The sequence below is a fragment of the Strigops habroptila genome, chromosome 5 (assembly GCF_004027225.2).
Source record: "Strigops habroptila isolate Jane chromosome 5, bStrHab1.2.pri, whole genome shotgun sequence".
In the NCBI taxonomy this organism is placed as follows: domain Eukaryota; kingdom Metazoa; phylum Chordata; class Aves; order Psittaciformes; family Psittacidae; genus Strigops; species Strigops habroptila.
In genome coordinates this window covers 63,153,642-63,174,239 of record NC_044281.2, presented here as the reverse complement: position 1 = coordinate 63,174,239, position 20,598 = coordinate 63,153,642, and the positions used below count along the sequence as shown (strand labels likewise).

Sequence of the window (20,598 nt, the reverse complement as noted above, 5' to 3'; positions counted from 1 at the left end):
CCATCACCAGTTTAGGATGATTCTTAAGGTATTTCTCCTCTGCCTTAATTATTAACCAACCTCTGCCCTCTATAAAAAAGCAGCTTTGCATTGCAAATGATGTGAATTTCCTGTAAAGCGAAGTGAATTGTGACTGCCATACATATTTCTGAATACTTTTTTTTTTTCTGGATTCTCTCTGACCTTCCGTCACTGATGCAGAAAGGTCTAGAGACAGCGTACATCCAGAAGGGATTATGATGCTGCTTGAGGTCAGGGACAATATATCAAATTCATGCAACTTGTGCAGAACCTTTCAGGATGACAGTGAGGACATTTAGCAAATTTAATCACCTTGTAATCTTACATCAGATTATAAAAAACCCCACCTTTCATTGACATGATTTAATAATTAATCTGCCTCCAAAAGTCAAATGAATACATTGTTCACAGCAACACAGATGTGATGATACAGCCCAAATTTTCAAAAGCAGCCAACTAGATTGCTTATATAAAAATCTGCCTTTGTCTGACAAAATGTGTAATTCCTTTGCACAGCAACTAAGAGGAAATACAATCCTTTCTGAACTGGAAACTTGGTTCTTCTGATATCATTCAGATATCAGAAGCTTGTATTCTTGTAGCCTTATTTTGATAAAAATTGATCTCTTATTGCTGGAGAGCTTCCTCAGTCCACATAGTCCAGGGACCAACTCTCAACACATGATCTGCATCATTTTCCCTGGCAGGATTCTGCGGAGTGGAAGGGGAGCACTAAAGTCCTTTCTAGAACTTACCAAGTTCAAAGTGATTTGCATTGGTTAGGAATTCTGGCAAGTAGAAAAATTCAGGGATGAGTTCCCTGACATCACTCATGTTGTCCCTTGATGCTGATTCCCATGTGCTCTTGACACTGTGAAACATCCTGTCAGCAACATCAAAACTCCCGCCCTGTGAAATGGAGACAGACAGAAAGACTGCAGTGTGAATAATCTGTTAAATAAAAAGCAGATGTAGAATCCTAGCCAACTTTGCAATAATTACCTTATCACATATTTGATTAGGTGATATCTCAAGATCTGTCACAGTTCTATTTAGTGTGATCTTTTATTAGGGACTGTCTTAGATGTGATTTGTAGATCTGTAGGTTGAGAATATCATGAAGCTTGGAGTCTTAGCATAGCTTGCAATAACACAAGGCAAGCAGAAATGACCACAGGCAGCTTATCAGCATACCCATCACTAATGCTTCTGAGAGCAATTAATTCCTTTCACCCCAAAGTGATTTGCAAGCAGTAGACACAACTTCAGTGTTTTCACTTCAGTTGTGACCCAAACAGTTGTGAACAATCGTATCTGCAATTCTCCTGAAAACTTTGAGAAGGTGCACTACCACTGAAATAACATTCATCAGATACAGCCAAACAGGAAAGGCACAGTGGGCAGGAGCCTGCAGGGACTGTTCATTCCTTATGGCAAGGAGGGACAGCATAAAAAAGGGAAGAAAGGAAGAATATATGGGTCCCAAGCAGAACTGGTGTGTAAGGAAGGAGAAACAAGCTACCTCACAGCCTGAGAGCATTTAAAGACATTTAGTTTAATGAGAGTCAAACACTAGACAAAAGCAGCTTTAGTAGCAGAGGACATCATTCTGAAGCAAGGCCTCAAGAAGAGTGAAAATAAATACTCAGTGTATAAAGCCTATATACCTTATATTGGAACCATGTTTCCTACATGATTTTCTAATGGGATTTTAGATACTGTATGTATTTGTGAAAATCCTTTACATAAGAATCCCCACATTGAACATGAAAGGATTTATTTTAACACAAAATTTCTAAAATAATGGAAATAACCAAATAGAAATCAGTTTTTTTGGAGATCATCTGAATGAGCTTGTCAGAAAGAACAAGACATTTGAGGAAACAGCTGACTCTTTAACAGTATAAAGTGAACAGAACCAAATTGTTTCTTAACACCTAGTTCAGGTGCTGGCATCAATATAGTTGTCCAACTGCTGCATGCTCCCAAGCTAATATAGGTATTTTTCATGGGTTTAACTAATTTGGATTATATGTCATGGGACATAACACTACATCTCACTGTCAGGGCTCATGAGAGATTGTCAGAGATAGAACAAGTATCTTCAAACAGTTCTGCAGTGCAGTGAAAATGTATGAATGACTCAAAGCTGTTTCACTAGGCAAAAAGTATAAGCCAATGGGATTGCAAAATGAAGACACTAAAACCCAGAGTTGGTGCAGGAGTCAATCTGTTAATGAATGTGAGATGCAGTCAGGTTCTGTCTGTGGTTGACCTCTCAGGAAAATTTGATAGCTTTTGGTTAGTATTCTCTCTGCCTGTAGACTGTTGCATATGTCAGATGAGGAGGATGCTGTCCTTCTGCACAACAGCCAACTGAAGCTTTGACTTGCAATATATTAAGTAGAAAAATAACATCTAAGCATCTCCATGCTGTGTGGATGGGATCCACATAGACCAGATGAAGCCTGTGCAGCAGTTGCCAGATTGGTTTCTGACGGTAAGAAGCACTGCCCTTTTGACTCCCGGAGTACCCGAACACTTAAGATGCAACTCCTTTGGATCTACAAACTGTGCTAAGTCTGGGAACTGCAAGTCAAGAAATAACTTTTGACATATCTTTTGTTAGAAACTACCCTCATGGATAAGCTATCAAAACACAGAAGGCAATAAATTCTAAATTCTGAAGCCACATCTCTTTGCTTGTCTTTTGAGATAGACTCCCACCAAAAGCCAACATACATTCCAGATGGAAAGACCCCATCCTTGTTTCCCCTGAGGTGAATTCTGACCAGGCGTTTGGTCCAGCCTCATCTCTAAATGACAGCATAATTCTGCTGTACCTGCTTGTCCTTCTTCCTTGTACCACTGACAACTGTGAAGCCTTCCCACACCCACTCAAGGGATTGAGTAAGAAAGTGGCTAATCGCATGAGTAAGCCTAGCTGGAGTTAATCTGATGCACAAGGTCATCTTGTTCTTGATCATTACTAGGCAGGGACCCTTGGAGTCAAGTTCAAATTGAAATTAAAACAGAGTAGAAGGAGGACTATAAATAAATCAACAGCTAACAAGTATCTCATTGAAGCATATTAAAGGGTTTTGTATATTTAATCTGCACACAGCACGCTGTGTCTGGTGGTGATTGATGCTATTTCATCTTTTTTTGCAACTTTTATGAGACCTGATGGTAATCTCCTGAGAAACAATATGATTTGTAATAAAAAGATTACCTGTATTAAATAAAAATAATATATACATAGGAAATGCTGTTAGCGCGACAAATCTGGTTAAAGATATTACCACCATGAAAAAATGTGATTTTTTCCCTGGCTGTCTAATTCATTTTAGGGAAAAGTAATATCTTTAAAACTTAAGCCTGTATTATTTATAAAGGAAGCAATAACTGATTTTCCCATTTCCTATATTAATAAATTTATTTGCATATATTTATATCAGAATTAATGAGTTTTCTCTCTCTATGAATGCAAAACCTGCACTGAAAGGGAAAAAGAGTATCAAGAATTGCTTTATGGCTTTAGATTGCAAGTCGACACAAACTCTTACGGCTTTTCTAAAACACAGCAAGTCTCTGTTTTCTTTCCTTTCAGTAGAGGCCTTACATTGTCATCAGGAATACTATCAAAATATGCTTTTTAAAATTAGAGTTCAGCAGGGTATATACAAAGCAACTAATTGAAGTGATCTCTCGAGAGAAGTTAGAACTTCCCACGTTTATAAAACAAAGCATCACTGATACTTGGTGGTGCTTTAAACCCAAAGACCTCAAAGTGTTTCTAAGAGATGATTGTGAAGGTGCAGTCTTATCACATGCCCAGAGATGCTAAGAAGCAATTACCTGCAGACTGCTTAAATGACCGCTCAAGAGTCAGCACACAATCAAGAGTAAGAACTCTATTCTCTGTAAGTACCTATGAGAGGTAAATGCCAGGAAAGATCAGCCTGATAGCTGAAATGCAACAGCAGTGGGATAAGAATATAAGGGGATAAAAGCAGAGCTGAATCAAAAGCAAATCTCACTAATTATTGAGGGTATGGGGTCCTAGAATGCCTTTCCAACAAAGACACTAAACACAGAGATCTTTGCTGCTTTTTTGTCATACTGAGACCAATTCCTGAAAAGATTTCAGGGGACACTTGACTAAGGTGAAGTGTGAGATACCATTCAACACCTGTCTGACAAGAGAGTTTTTCACCCATTCCAGTACAATATGCAAAGCACATACACACATTTCTCTAGAGTCAGATCTCAATACACTTAAATAAAACATTAAATAAGGTTTTGTAAACTCCTGTACAGTTCTCTTACTAGAAGCAAAGCTTCCTCACTGTCTTCTTCTGTGGTCATGTGCAAATCATGACTTGCAAAACAGGATGTTACGCCAACACCCATTTTTCACAAGGTGTGCACCCAAATTGTTGCATTTTGTTGTTGTGCATTCAGACTGGCAGTTTGCAGTTATAAGCATTGCTTTTCCACTTTTTAAGATGCTGATAAGCCTTCACAACTCCCAGCTCAGCACCCTTCCAAGGTCTTAAGTTTGAGAGTACTCCTTTTCCAACCTGCTCTTTTCTTGATCAGAAAATTCTCTGGTGTCACAGTTAGTAATACCTATGCAGCTATACGACCAGTTACCTGGGGGAAGCAACAGCAATGAGCTCAGCTGAACATGCACTAATATAAGAGCAAAGGAATGAGAGCGGAAGAAGTTCAACAGTTTCAGTGGATCCTCATCCAGGCAAAATTGAGAGCTTCAGTTCTTAGCAGCCTTTGAAGGTAAATATCCCCACAAAAATGCTGGTTACCTGCTAATCACACATAATCACAGCCGCAAAGCAGCTACTCAGACTGGGAACTTGTTATGCATGAAAAGTGTGCCAGTGAGATACAGCAGCCTTTGTTGTTTACAACAAGAAATAACTGCTCCACAGTCATTCATGACTGCAGCTAACATATGGCTCACAGAGTGCAATGGTAACTATTGCCTCAGGTGGTTCACTAACCCATCAGCTACTGCTGGCAACAGCTGATATCATAGGGCTTATTACTTAATTAGCACAGCGTTTTATTTGTATTAGTTCATTTAAAAAAAAAAAAAAAAGACCAGCGCAACAGCAAAGCACTTGGAAAGCTGCAGGGGGCATGGCCAGCCCTCACCATACATACAGAAGCCTCTGAGTGTGGAACTCTCTGGCCTAGTTGTCTCGCTCACGTTGCTCCATAAGGATAGGTACATTTCAGTAAGACATTCCTTAAAAAAATACACTTTTAAGGATCTGTCCTCCTGGTAGACCCTGCTGTAACACAACACATTACAGAAATAATGGGAACAACTGTCTGCTAAAGCCTGCATCTGTGCTTGTGCATCATCAACTGCCTGCTGAAGGGGGCAATCAGGAAATTTGGTGCCCCTCTATGCTGACCAGCTGGGAAAGGTAAGGTCAAAGTTCAGTTTCTATGAAATTCAATTCCATGGTGAGTGCTTTTGGCACCATAAAACAGTGCCAAGTCCAGAACAAGCTAAAATAAAATATTCCTTCTGGAGCACTGGATGTAGTCTCACTCCACTTCTCTATCTGTCAGGGAGCTGATCCCATGATCCTTTTCATTCCCCACCCACCGGAACTTGTGCATCCTCAACCGGCCCAGGAATGCTCTTTATGCCACCACAGCCAACTCCCAAGTTCTGCCCATAGCTGCATTAATGTATGGGCACTTGAGTTTAGAATACCTACCATGAAAGTCTCATGTGTCCCAAAGTCAGAAGCTTATGTTTAGACAGATAGTAAAAGATTGCCTAAGTGATTATATGCCTCAGCTCTCACAAAACGCACCACAGGACCAAAAGTAAATAAACCTTCTCCCTTAGAAGAAAACAAGATCATCAGGCATCAGTCATGCTGCCATTAAGACATTTTCACTGAATTCAACAGACAAAGCAGAGAGCCCTTGCTGAGCCCAGAGTCCATAGAAAATGTCAAAAGAATTAGTCCCCCTACATTACACAGCCACTGTAATGTGCTACATGGTTCATACTGAGGTATAGTAGTGAAGCTATCTTGCCCCCTTACCTGCAGAGAACAGAAGGTCTGGGTAAATGGCTCAATTCGGACCAGGTAAGATGCCACTATAATTGCTGATGAGTAGTGAGTACAGTAATGGCACTGCACTGACAGGTCTCCTGTAAATTGGACAGAAATCATATTCCAGTGCAAAATATCACCATTTCAAACACATAGCATCCAGTTACCATAGCACAACTAAATAGGTAGCAGGTCTTTAAAGCAGATATGTTCAAGGATCTGTGAGCAAAAGCACACCTTGCATATTTGCATTTAATGGGCACAGTTATTACCATCTCTATATGCTCTTTTTTTGCCTTCCACATTTCATTTTCTGAAAAATAAGGCCTTTTACTTTCCAGACCATCCCTTTCCCCATTAGTGCCAGAAAAGGTCTTGATCTCCACAGTTCAACAGCCTCAACATCCTGTTTCCTTTTCTTAAAGTAGCTGTTAGCTAAGCTTACCTAACAAATGAAACTAATGTGTACGGCTTAGCTAACAGCACAGTCTTTTCTACAGAATATTGCTTTTTTGCTGTAGCCTCTCTTCCTGCCCAAGGGAAGTGAACAGAATGCAGCAATAAAAGGCACATAAGGCAGTAGTTGCAGGAGTCATTTCTATTCAAATCCTCAACCAGTTTGTATCCAGAAGTGAGAGGATCACCTCGACATGGTGCTTCCCTTAGCCATAGTTCTGGAAAGTTTTTGGGTGACATTTTCCAAGGGATTCATAAACATCTCCAAAGGCCTGAGGGCCTCAAGCCTCTGCTGTCTGTTAATGTCCTAAACCACTCACCCTCACTCTTCTCCACCTCATTGTAGCGCTGGATGAACTTGCGTTTCCTCTCCACAGTCTGTGCTCCCATGGGTTTTGACAGGTCCCGAAACGTATGAGGATTAGTAAGGTTTAGTGTCTGAAAAGCAAAACCAGCAAAGATGTAGATTTTTAGAGTCTTAGACATCATGACTAGCTCAGTGACACTGGATAACAGCAAGACTGCATTGGAAGTTTCACCTGTACAAGAAGGTCACAGATTCAGTACTAAAACCAGCCATCTCCAGAATTGGGATGGGACTTTGAAAGAGTGGCAGCACGTGCCATTGAAAGATGTACAAGGAGCTTCACAAATAAATGATCTGGCAGGCTGCAAATTGCTCTGAAGGCATTTCTCTCCCAACCTCCTTGTCAGGGGTCAGAGAAACCTGTCCCAGACTGTCTGCTGAGCCAATGCAGCCTTCCCTTAGCTTGGTATGTATTTAACAAATGTTCATATGCCTTTCTGAAGCAGAATGTGATTCCTCAGCATGCTGATTTGAAGATAAGGCTGATAAAGAATCAATACAGTTCAAATTTACTATCTCAAATTTTGAACCCTTGGTCTAGGCCCCTCTGCTTCAATGGCATCATTCAACAAAGCTTCATATGGTTGCTGCCACAGAAAGTACAGAAAGCTGCAGCAAGCACTGACCTCGGAGTGGTAGTCAGCGAGGACCCATGGAAATACAGGATACTGCATGTAATCATTGTAGCTGCGGCCAGCCAGTGTGTTCAGGTACATGAGGTAATCAAAGTTGCTGATCTCCCTCTTCTGCCAGAGAAAAGAAACAAGCATTAAAATCTCCCTACTCCACCCCTGAAAACCATGCCTCAAAGGCACCCTCGCAGCCCTGTGGTTCCCAGGTCCACCAGGACAAGAATTATAAATAGTGTAATTAATCATCCATTGCCATTCAGATCAGTACAATATCTCTTATACAACAACCAATTCAACTGAATCTGTCCTTATTCTGGCTCTTCCTCAGACAGACCATTTGCATTTGTCTATAATCATGCAATGCTTTTATGCTGCATTTGCATAATAGAGCACTTTTTCCCAATTTAAAAGTGAGCCAAATGCATGCAGTCTGTATACTGGAAAATCCTGGACAACTGCCTGTACAGAAAAGGCTGCACTAAGTGCTACATATAAACAAGAAGGTATAGATTTCTTCAGTGTTTCTTGGGTTACCAAGATCAGCGATACAGGAAAGTAAATGCATCTCTCAGCTCAGTAAAACATCTGGGAAAAAAAGAGGTGCATTGATTTAGGCATACAGATGATCTGTGAAGTCATTCAACTAGGTGGCTGTCTTTCATTTCAGTTTAAAAATGTGCATAAAATCACACTTAATCTGCCAAACAGTAGCACCATACGTTTCACAGCAGGAGGAGCAAAACCTCTGCAATAATCAGATGTAAATACTCTGCTCCTCTTGACAGTAACCTCACCTCCAGCAGCAAGCGAACAGCTTGGGCCTTGAAGTACATACATACACACACACTTATCTGTGTGCGGACATACAGACAGGTGCTGTAATTCTTTGCCTAACCATGTGCAGGCAAGATTTAGCTTACCTGCCACTTCTGGAGCATTGTCTTTTCCCCTCCTGAGTGCTTCCTGTATGGAACAAGCATTCGATTGAAATAGCCTGCTTCAGAACAGTAAGAAAAAGTCAACACTAACATCTGTGCTCCCCGTGCCCCATGCTCTCATCCCTCAGAAATGAGAGAACACCAAGACTAGAAGAATGTTGAGGTTTCATCAGTGACCAAATAATTCCCAGATCACAACGTCGTCAGTTAGGTTAGTGCTGCACGACACAAATGTTGTTACTGCTTTCATTAGGAAGGAAGGCTCTGCCTGATGAACAGACATGGTCTAGCTTCAGATGGCTGATGAATTTATCACTGTCAGTCACTCTCTCTGTGACATGCTGACTCTTCCCAGGCTACTTGCCAGTCTGCTTCTGAATGAAGTCCCACTCAAAGTATGATATTTAATAAAGGAAAAAGAAGGAAGTAGGGTAGCGGTGCTAAGGATGGATTCTTTTTGCCTTAAGATATCACTGTGAACTGCGGTGGTGATGCCACATGGTAAACTGCAAGAATTCAGAAGCTGGCTCACAGGCAGAGAAGATGACCCGGCAGAAGCAGATGGACAGCTGAGAACAGGCACCTCCCCAGCTGTTCTGGGTAAGCCACACTGTTCATCAGTCTGCTCCCAGTCTCTTCTCATTGTAGATCTAGAGTGCTAGTGACAGGTACCATTAAGGCTGTCTGTTTCTATTCTGAAGCCTGATTCTCAAAGGCTTATGCTTTTCTGAAGCATTCTGAAAATACTGGCTTGAAAACAGAGGTGTCTCAGTCTCCATACCAATGATGTTCTTTTTGCACAAAGCACTTTGAAACTAATGTAGTCCTTAAAAAGGGGGCTGTCATTTCTACATTTTTTGAAGTAATAAACATGGGTTTTTTCACTTTCTTTGTTCTCAAAATGCAACTTTTTACTACAAGTTTAAATAAATAAAACCAGCTAAAGTCAGATTCTAAACAGGGGAAATCACCTGAAAATGTGAAAGAGTTAAACGTTCTGAGCAAACAAAAGTCACAGTTCACCTACACTGAACTAGAAGGTGTATCAGTATCTGGGCTTGCTCTTGTCAAAATTCCTAGAGACCAAACTGAGATAAGTGACAGCTTCTGGATTGACGTTGCTTAACCCCAAGTGGTAACTAAGCCCCCGACAGCTGCTCACTCACTCCCCTCACTGTGGGATGGGGGAGAGAATTAGAAGGGTAAAAGTGAGAAAACTCACAGATTGAGATAAAGACAGTTTAATAGGTAAAGCAAAAGCTATGCACACAAGCAAAGTAAAACAAGGAGTTAGTTCACTACTTCCTGTTGACAGGCAGGTGTTCAGCCATCTCCAGGAAAGCAGGGCTCCACCACATATAACTGTTACTTGGGAAGACAATCATCATCATTCCAAATGTCCCCCCTTTCCCCTCCTAGCCTCAGCTTTATGTGCTGAGCAAATGTCATATGGATGGGCTATCCCTCTGGTCAGTTGGGGTCAGCTGTCCTGGCTGTGTCCCCTCCCAACTGCTTGCGCACCCCCAGTCTACTCACTGGTGAAGTGGGATAAGAAGCAGAAAAGGCCTTGACTCAGTGTAAGCACTGCTCAGCAATAAAACACCCCTGTGTTATTAACAGTTTTCAGCACAAATCTGAAATATAGCTCCATACCAGCTACTATGTAGAAAATTAATTCTATTCCAACCAAAACCAGCATATGGATTAAAGAAACTTTTTGTCTGCCAAAGTAAACAGGGTTACTGATGTGATACGATATAACTGGTGGTAGGAGATGCTTTTCCCTTTGAGTGTACATTTTTAAACTAATTCTAAGGTGCCAGCTCAGAGGCAGGACTACTAACTTCCTGAAGTGAAGGAAATCAGTTCAGCCATAGATTATAAAACTGCTACAGGAATAACTAGCTGCTATTTTTCACTCTTGTGCTCTGTATTGGATCACACTAGAAACACACAGAAAAGGTAGGCTGAAAGCAGCCTTAAAGATCTAAATAAAACACCAGAATGGTCTATGATCATTACAGTTTTATTGAATTTGCAGTAGTAAATTCTTGTAAACAACCTCTTATGTTTATGACTCATTATTTTACTGCCTATTCAGTTCTGAACCAGTTAATAGTGTACATAAAAGAAAAACACTAGCATTTACTCAACACAGTATTTTATTTCTTGCTTAGGCACTCTCTTCAGAGAAAAGCGTGTATCTGAGGGAAGTACGTTACATAGCCTAAGTAATAACCTATTCCATGAACAAACATGAAACCCAGGACCAATTCTAGCACATGGTCTACAACTCTTAAGCTTTGTTTAGTTGTCCTGCTGAGCATATGGAACGATCATAGATTACACAGAGCTTTGCTCCACTGGCCTTTCTAAGGTCTCCAACAGATATTTGGAACTCAGAGAGCACATCTCAAAGGGACAGAACAGGATCAGGATTCCTGGCATTGCTTGAAGTGTGTTGGATTAGGGTGTTTGTCACCAAAGTTAGGTTTGTCATCAAGTTAGGTTCTTCCCTTTCCACAAGGGCAGACTGGCTCACGAGAACCACCCAGGTTTATTTTGGATTTATGGCTGAGTTAGGAAGCAGGGGATTATGTAATGTACAAACCTGCCCAATCCATCAGTCCTCCAACATTCAAAGTGGGAGCATTATAAAATACTATACAAAGGACTAAGTTGGGCAAGTCTGTGTGTATATCATGCAAATATACATATGCTGACTTGTGGGTGCCATGACCTTCCAGTGAAACTCTTGCTCTGCTTGTCACAAGCCCTAAACAGTTAATAAGGACTCTACAAGGGTTAAAACAATCCTCTCTGACTTTGGAAGCCAACTCAAAGATGCTGACAACTTCACCATGCCATGAAAACAGGCAAGGCTAAATGTAGTCACTCCACTGTAAAAGCCATCCTTCTGGGTCTCAGGGGACCAGGAAGGATGCTCCCTTCAAGTCCCCAGAGATCTAGAATTCTACGTTCTCCCTTGTTGACTCACAAGGGCACAGAACACAAATCACATTACAGGCAGCTCAAGCCTGTTCCTCCCTTCTCCATGGTAATCCATCAGCATTCCTCCTGCCAACACCTCTCTAGCCAGCACAGCAAAGCTCAAAGTAGATCAACTGCAGCTAACCAACCACAGTAAGCGCATTTAAAAATAAATAGATAATCAAAGGCTTGTTTGAAAAAGAAACAGAAGTGCTTTATAAATGTAAATAAATAAACTTCAAGAGGGGGTGAAGTTATGTGAAGTTAAGAGATGTGCCTATATACCTATCTATATCTAAATCTACAAGGTATTTGTGGTGCACCAGCCCTGGCAGAATTTAAGCATGATGTGTACTAATGATCATCCACCTTTGGCTATGCTATACATAAGTGATTTATTAATCCCTCTTCCATTAACATCAGACTATGATCTCACTCTTGTGATAGCCAGTGCTCTCAATTTGCTAGAGACAGGTGGACCTCAATGCATCTGGACATTCACTGCAGATGAGATAATCTCAAAGGATAAGATTTTGCCCCTGCTGAAATTAATACTAAAATTCCAATAAACTTAAGAGGTTCTTAGACTTCACAAAGCTGCTTTCATTTTCTTTTTGCCTCCCATCCTCTGGACTTCTGAAGTCTGCAAAACAGTGCCAAGCCTCTCCTAAACCCACTTCCCTTAAAGAATCTTTGCAATTACAAAAAATACTGTAAGGAAAATCCCCTTCCTGGTAAGCCACAAGCTAGGTCCAAATCCTACTATAAAAAGAGGAAGAAAGAGAACAAAAGGAATGTCAGCTTTCCCTGTGAAACAATCAAGTCTCCCTCAAACTCAGAAAAGTGATAGGTTACATTACTTTATTCTAAAGGTACAGTGTCCTCCTTGTTTGATTGTACCTGTGCTCAAGGAATAGAGAAATATAATACAAAATTTATAAACAAGTATAATATTAAAGTAGGGCTCCTTGAAGTAGGATGTCTTGAAGAGGCTAGGGAAGGAGAAAGGAATCTCCTTCCTTTACGGAACACTGTTTTGCACTGTGTGTACTCACATGCTTAAACCAGAAAAAGGGATAACATTTCCACTGCAGAAATGCTGCACTCAGGCACACTTCAGATTTTTTTTTTTTTTTTTTTTTTTTTTTTTTTTTGTGTGTGTGAAATAAAACATAAAATAAATTCAATTAACTCATTGAGGTGAGCAGAATGCAATCTCCATCCCTGGAATCAGGCAAGTACATCAACATTGTCAGTTTCTTAATGCCAATAATATCTGTGACCCATTATCAGCAAGAGAGGGATCTCCTGTGAACAATACCTACCACAAAACACACCACTACTTCTCTTCCACAGTTCTTATTTCCAGATACTATTTTGGAATTATTGCAGCCAATTACTAAAAGCTTGAGCTTGGTAGCCCCAGTCACAGAGAGAAACTCCAGTAAATTCACATGCTACAAATGGAAATTGTTGTACCAACTGCACTTTTGAAGGGTCACAGATAGAGGAATATAAACTGCAGCTCATAACCTCTCTTCTGTGCCGCTGAATAAACCTTCCCTTCTGTGTCCATATCTATCTCACACAGCACGTGCCAAGGGTGGTATCACAAATGTTGTGAGTTTTAACACACACATACAAGTATCTCACACTGTGTTACAGCCAAGTAAAATGAAATAGCCAAATGACTAAAATGGACAGTTAAGGCGATGTTAGAAGCTGACAAACAGCTTCTAACGAGGTCCAGATGTTTTTTCTTTCTGCATAGTTTGAAATCTAACATTTCCGGGCACTGCATGTCATTCAGTTCTTTTCCCTCCAGCTTGAACTCGCATGCTGGAACCAAACATTATGCAAATGATCTCCAAGGACTTAGCATTGTTGTTGCTTAGGAACAGAAGTTTCACGGGCTGTGGAAGGAGAATTGAATTGAAAGACTCTGAAGTGGGGGAAGGCCTTTTTGCCACTCCTTCTCCCTCTGCACACTCACATACACAAGTTTCTTGAAGGGCTGCCATTTTCCATCAAGGAAGTATGATTCGGAATTTGCAGGACTGCAAAAAGGAAATTGTCCTGTGGTCTCTGCTCATGCATTTGTTTACAGACTGAAAGACTAATCCATGACTCAGCGAAGAGAAGACAGAGGACAACTGCACAGTAACGAAGGTTAATCCTACACATCTATACCTCACCTGGTAAGTCTTCCTAGCTGCTAGCCAGTAAGATCTTATTCAGGGGGGCAGTCTGGCCAAATTGTAAAAATGAAACTACATTTTTATTAACTCTTGGTGGGCCTTGATTTTATAAGTGACCTTGCACTGTGTGATAGCTCTGAAGTGATCTAGAAAAGTAAGAAAAATAAGGAAGGAAACCTCTTTTTTTTTCTATTTGCTCATGGCAGGATTTGTCTAAACCTGCCTTTTAGCAAGAGATTGCATTTTAGATAGTCAATGAATTAATCTCTCTTCCACAACAGGTTGCATCCAACTACAAAGAAATGGTAATAGGCTTGTAAGCAGGGAAATAAAAGCCTACCATAGCTAGAACTGCTTTGGTTCATGCAAAATCATTTGCTGTATGAATGTTGGTTTTAAGCTTTATATGAAAGTATTAATAGGCCAGGTTGGACAAGGCTTTGAGCAACCTGGTCTAGTGGAGGGTGTCTCTGCCCATGGCAGCGTGGTCGGAACTAGATAACCTTTAAGGTTCCTTCCAACCCAGACCATTCTATGACTCTACGATTTCCACAGAACTATTCCATGGGTGAATTAGAATACGTCACCTCACTGCTTTCCTGCCCTCAGAGAGGTGCAGAGCATGTGTAGTTCCGTTGGACTTGGCAAGCCTGCTCTGTAATACACGGACTTTCAGGAGGAAAGACAGAGAAAACTTTTCTCGCAGACTAGTTCAAGATGAGATCAAAGTGGTTCTGTGCAGCTTTGGGTGCAGTGCAGTAGGAAGCAGGAACCTAATGAGAGTTAAAAACAGGCACAGAGGTGGAGGTCCTGAAACACCCAGTGTCACAGGCAGAAGGCCTGTTCTGCTTCTACCAGCCCTATAATGAGAAAAGAAGAAAGGTTCAGGTAGAAGAGACGCATCACCAGGGTCCAAATCTGTATTCTTCTAGGATTGGATCTCCTTCTTAAAACAGACTTAAGCTATAATCAGTCATGACTGGGCCCTCTGCAAGTGCTTAAGTGCAGTTAAGGAGTAATCTCCAATCCTTCTTTGCCTGAGACACACACCGACAGTCCTGGCACTTATGCTCAAGGGCTGTTCTGTCCCTGCAGCTCTCAGCAACACAGAGCACCACAGACAGCATGATGCCCCTCACACATTTTCTGCTTGTTTCTGTATCAGTTCAGCCACAAAGCTCTGTGCCTGTGAAACACTCCTAAAGCTCTGGGGTTAGCCCTGGGCTTTCAAAAGTCGAATCCAGACCAAAGATTTTACCAAGTACAGATAAAAAAGGAAAGCGTTTTCTAGTCAAGATCCTCTTTAGCAAGATCTTGTATCACACAGAAATGCACCACCACTGGGCAAAGGCTTGCCAATAACTGAGAAGGTGAACCTGGCAGCAGGGTGAGGGTTTAGAGCAAATGAGAGAGTTCTCTCTTACCAGAATTTCCTAGGTAGCAGGGCAACACATGTACCTCTCCCTGTGCTATTCCAGGAGATGCACTATAAGCATGAGATTGAACAAGCATAATTAACATTTACAGCAAGGAGGGCTCCTGCAATTCCTGAATTTTTAATATCAGTGGCCACAGAACTGGAGCCCTCTTATATAGAGCTAAAGAAAATGAGACGTGGCTAAGTAAGCTCCATTATTTCAGCTACAGCCCTGTGAAACATTGATAATTAGTTTACAAGCATGCAGAGACAAGAGAGCTATCCATCTCCTTCAAGTTGTCTGGTGCGCTGCGGTGTTTCTGCAGATTTCTAATTCTAATCCCTATCTTTGGGATGGAAAATCACCTTTTTCTAAGTTTGAAAGGTGGCTCCAACTTTCAACCCGAAGGAAATAGCATTTGGAAAGAGTGAACACTCCCTAGGGACTCATGTTTTCCTGATCAGTGCATCTGAGAGGTCCACAGTAGGATTTTAAAAAAATCCAACTAAAGGAGGCAGTTAAATCTCTGATGTTTGGGCATAATCCAGCACATCATACAGAGAGATCTATCTTCAGGAAAATTACACTGATCTGCTTGTTTGGACTCCTTAAAAATCTGAAAGGTCCAGGTTCAAATTTCGTAACAAGCTGGCAAGCGTTACTGACAGAGTAGAATCCAAACCCAAAGGTTAAACTCTGCTGTTACTCCTGACAAGTCTGCAGCACTCAACCTTGTACACCAGGCTCCCTCTAGTGCTCCCAGGCCCGCGCAGCACTGAGGGACACCCGCACTGGGAACCAACATTAGCAAACAGCTGCAGAACAGGTTGACTTTTTGCCTAGCTGGTATTCTTCAGAAAGGAAACAGGTTTGCATCAGTTTCCCTCTTGGATTTTAAATGAAAAGTGATAGAAAAATTATTAAGAGCTGAACAAAATGTTTTCTTTCTGAGAGTTTTAAAGATGTTTTAAAAAGCATTTTAAAATAAATTACCATTTTTAATTAAAAAAAAAGAAAAAAAAGAATTTCCCTTAAGGCTCTCTTTCATATTTTTAAAGACACACTTGGCTGAAAAGCTTCACTGATCAAAATGTTTTGGTCAACTCATCCAACACAAAAACAGACAAAGAGAAAGTTGGACCCAAATGTCACCAGGTGAACACCAATTGCAGGAAGCAGAAACTCTCTTTCCATCATGCCAAAACGCAAGGAAGCTGCCCTGCAGATCTTTTTCTGAAGCATGGTAGTCACTCTCTGCGCACTAATAAGAGACTCAGGGTATCCTGTACCAGCACTAGGGCTCTGACATTTCCCGTGCAGCTGAACTTCATCTTCACAGAATTGCCAGCAAGAATATTGAATCAAATCCTTAAAATGAGTGAACTGTGATAAAAAAACCGTTGTTTTAATCTCCAGAACTTCCTATCCACTCCTGGGCAAATTATTTAAACTAACATCAATAAAGGTAAAAAAAGTGCTTAATTTTCTACTGTAGAGTACTTTACTTCAGTTACCAGTCTACACCATGGAAAGAATAGAATTGGTATTGCTACAGGAGCACTGTAAGGTTAAATACAGCAAAGAGTGAGAGGGCTTCAGATACAATGGTAATATGGCCCTGTAAGTACTGATGAGAGATAGAAACACTGGAGTGACAGACACAGAAAGATTTAACTGTGTTTAAATATTTTTATATAACAAAGATTCAGTTTGGGAACATAACCTTAACGCAAGACTGACCCCACTGTGCTGCTTCCAGGATTTTCTAAAACATGTACCTCATTACAGAGGTCCTGGGAGGTTGGGTGGTAACTGGCAGGCAACCGCCTTGCTTATGCATTATTTTGGGTTATCGCATATAATTGAAAAGGAGCTGAAGTGCCTTAGTTGTAGCCTGAACTTCCCCTCATATATTTGCACATGATTAATGAGCACCCAAAAAGCCTCAAGGGTTTGTAGTGAAGCCTTTCTAATAGAGAAATGAATTGTAGACAAATCCACATTTTGTCCTAAAACAACCATTCATCAATGCTGTGATTTCACTCTTATCTCAATTAAATACCAGAACTCCAGTACCATCCTGAGATTAGCCAGCTGTAACCCATGCTCCTTTCTGCGTTCTGGCTGAGGGACATTGTCATCCATTTTCAGGGAATCAGCTATTTCCTTTACCACTAGCCATTATCAGCAGCCATATTTGGTGACCTTTGATTAGAGAGATCAAACCTAAGACTAGAGTAGACTACTACGCATACAGGACTCAATTCAACAAAGCATGTGACACATGCTGAGAGCATCAGTATGAGTCAAAAGCTTGACCAGAACACCTACATGCATTTTTTGAGAGCAGAGCGCTTTGGTACTGGGAGTTCATCTATCCCACAGTATGGGTGGAAAGGCAAGGTTAAGCAGCACTGACACAGGCCGCCTGTTACACAGTCTGCCCTGCAGGGGGATGTGTGAACTGCAAGCAGTCCTGGCAAATCTGGGAGTCTGCTATGTTCCTGGTTTAAACAATACTCTTAAACATTTGCTCTAAATATTTAAATCTTCCAACAGCAGACAGAACCCAAAACTTAGGTCCATTAAACAGGACATTTAACCAACCTGTCAACAGATGCCAGACATGTAAAGAAGTTGACTTCTTTTAGTGCAGTTCCTAAAGCGCAGGACTGGATTGAGACCCACAAAACATTTTGCTCAGGTCCTCAAACAGCTGATGGACAATAACACATTTCATTCAGTTTCATTACATGCTGAGCTCAAATCAGTATCTAGGGATGAAAGCAATAATTTCACCTTGTAATATAATATAGGTGCTACAATGCAATAAAACATTGTTGTAAATTGTTAGAATTTCACCTACTCAAAGTACTTTCAGGAAGAGCTATCAGAGTTGCAGCTTCAGGGTTGAAAAGTCCTGATCTCAAAAAAAAAACCAACCTAAAAAACCTCTGAAGAGTCCAGCAGCCACGTGTAAATTTATAACTATGGGATTACTTTGTTTTTAATTAGGGACAAGCAGCCACTGCTTTCAAAGGCTTTACTGGAATTTCTACACTTTATCCACAGAGTCTGGTGTATCTGTCTGTCTTTCAGCGAGAGATGGCCAAGGGGAAAGCAAAAGGGAAAAAGATCACCTTGAAAATTGCCAAAAATTCCATCCGGATAGCTCCTGACGGAGCGCGTCGTCTTGACTTAAGCAAGATGGGTATTACCACCTTCCCCAACTGCATTCTAAAACTGGCTGATGTGGAGGAACTTGATTTGAGCAGAAACATGTTAAAAAAAATTCCAAACAGCATCCAGAAGTTCGAGAAACTGCGCTGGCTGGACCTGCATAGTAATCAGCTTGAGGACTTGCCCAAGGCAATAGGTACGCTTCAGAACCTCTTCTACCTGAACATATCCAACAACAAGCTGACCACCAAAAATCTGCCAGAGGAGTTGAACCTTCTCAAGAACCTGCATATTCTCAACCTTGGCTTGAACTGTCTTGACAGTATTCCCACCAGCCTTGGGGCCTTGAAGGAACTTCAGGAGATAGGTCTCTTTGACAATTCCTTGACCACCATCCCAAACAGTGTGAAAAATCTTCCCAAGCTCAAAAAACTGAATGCAGACAGAAATCCTTTTCTAGATTCAATAGAGCAAGAAGAGTATGCTGACTCCATTAAACGCGTAGAAACTCTTTACTTAGTACAAGAGAAAGACCTGTGCTCTTCCTGCCTGAAGGTGTGTCAGGGTGAGAAGGACAAGCTGAATAAGCTACACAGTGAGACACCTAGCTCTTCAAAGAATCTAAGTTTCCCTTTACTCCTTACACCCAATTCCACTGCAAGGGATAACCAAGAAGAATGGAGAGTAAAAGACACACATCCTTGAAATATGCCAAGGTACTCCACAGACCATGTCCCATGGAGTCCAGCCCAAGCTAATAAAAAGCTGACCCTCCTCCCTTTTTCTGTGGTTCTCTTTCTTTAAAGATCTATTCAGTTTCAGAAACAGCAGATCTCTGTGGTCTCTAAAATGAAATCCAAACCAACTAAAACAGATGGATATTTGGGAAAGGGTGCATTTGGGAAAGGAAGCACTATTTCCATTTGGTCCTGTTCCTACAACATGTTCTCCCTCTTTGGGTTTGTTTGGTGTTTTTTTGGTCTTTTGTGTGTGCACATGCCTGGTGAAAGAATCTTTAAAAAAGATAGTTTTTTCTAGTAACTTCACTCACACTCCACTGAGACGTAAACATTAGTTCTGTCCATTTCCATAGGGTGAGACACAGTTGAACTAGTCTCAGTAAATACCACATGGGGGGGAAAGAACAGACGTGGAACCTTCCGCTGCTGGTGGCTGCCACCAACCCCTCAGACAACCTCAGATAGGCACTATGACTAAAGGAACCATAAGCCTGTTCCAATTCAGCATACGCAGCAGACGCAAATGCTATACTTGGGATTAACTAAGCAGTGCAAATACAATCTTTAGAGCTAAAAACCAGTGATCCTGCTTGCCATGAACGGCCAGACTCTGCATAAGCAAGTTCTCTGGGATTTTGGGTGCTATACCTGGGTGCAGTGATCTCTAACTTGCATGACACAATCAGCACCACTACCTATACTCGTCATGTTTCATCTGCCTCTGATTCTCCCTCCAAGGAACGTACAAAAGGGAGGAGGAGTAGGGAAAAGATTGTTCTTTTTAAGGGTCCTGGGTGTATCACTTAAGCAATGTCTAAGAGAAGAAAAGTCACCCTCTTCCATGATGCAAGAGGCAGCTGGTGAATTTATGAAATCGGGTCCAGTGTCCCCACAGTACTTTTAGTTTTCTGTTCAAACGTGCGCATGCACCTAAGCACAAGCATTCACTTGCTCAAATCACATCCCTAGGGCAGAGAGTGCTGACAGCCTGCAAATAGCAATATACAGGTACTAGCGATAGGCAGATTATAAAAGCAGTCAAGCATGACATGAGAAGAGGTGCTGGCTGTGGCTGCAGTAACATATGGTAAGAGCAAACATTTAAGTATATTTAAATGAAGAATAAAGTGCCAGGGGCAAAGTACTCAGTTGTCCAGTAACAGCCCATTATTGTTTTTAAATGGCTACAGTAGATTCTGCAAGTCAGAACTGTGTATTATTCCTATGAACTAGGTGGAAAAAAATATATGGCATTTACCAGAAATATTATCACCTCAATGTCATATGATACATCAAACTAGCAATTTCTTTTTTCCGTGCATCGGCTGTGCACTTATTAATAGTGTGCCTGGGCAAAGAACTTTGGCCTGCCTCGCTGTTTCAGGTAGGACAGGAAAAGCTGGGATGCTATGGAAACATGGCCATTGCCCCCTAGATGGGGAAGGAGCCCCTTGTGCTGCTCTTGAATTTTTCTAACTCAGAAGAGGCTCCAAAATTCAAACGAGGGAAAAGTAAACTCACCAAGTCCTCAGTCCTTCAGTTCCCAGACTGGT

At 41.2% G+C, this 20,598-nt stretch overlaps 2 protein-coding genes across 3 annotated transcripts in view; one reads left to right on the top strand and one right to left on the bottom strand.

The window, feature by feature from the left end:
- The window catches only part of WDFY4 (WDFY family member 4), a 137,979-nt gene that overhangs the window by 21,551 nt on the left and 95,830 nt on the right, over positions 1–20,598 (bottom strand). The window contains exons 48-52 of the mRNA XM_030488245.1: positions 8,501–8,543; positions 7,575–7,694; positions 6,902–7,019; positions 6,114–6,223; positions 777–930 (exon numbers count right to left, since the gene is read on the bottom strand). Coding sequence (XP_030344105.1) covers positions 777–930; positions 6,114–6,223; positions 6,902–7,019; positions 7,575–7,694; positions 8,501–8,543 — 545 coding nt within the window. The remainder of the gene's footprint in view (positions 1–776; positions 931–6,113; positions 6,224–6,901; positions 7,020–7,574; positions 7,695–8,500; positions 8,544–20,598) is intronic.
- Positions 13,437–19,084, top strand: LRRC18 (leucine rich repeat containing 18). Of its 2 annotated transcripts, none has more exons than XM_030488247.1 (2): positions 13,437–13,707; positions 18,225–19,084. In XM_030488247.1, the coding sequence occupies exon 2, from the start codon at positions 18,231–18,233 to the stop codon at positions 19,008–19,010; it is 780 nt and encodes a 259-aa protein (XP_030344107.1). In that variant the 5' UTR covers positions 13,437–13,707; positions 18,225–18,230; the 3' UTR covers positions 19,011–19,084. The 2 variants fall into 2 exon arrangements, with proteins under 2 accessions (XP_030344107.1, XP_030344106.1); XM_030488246.1 differs by having other exon boundaries at positions 18,198–19,084.

Coding starts and splice junctions, on each gene's coding strand:
- LRRC18 (XM_030488247.1), top strand. CDS start 18,231: ATGGCCAAGGGGAAAGCAAAAGGGAAAAAGATCACCTTGAAAATTGCC.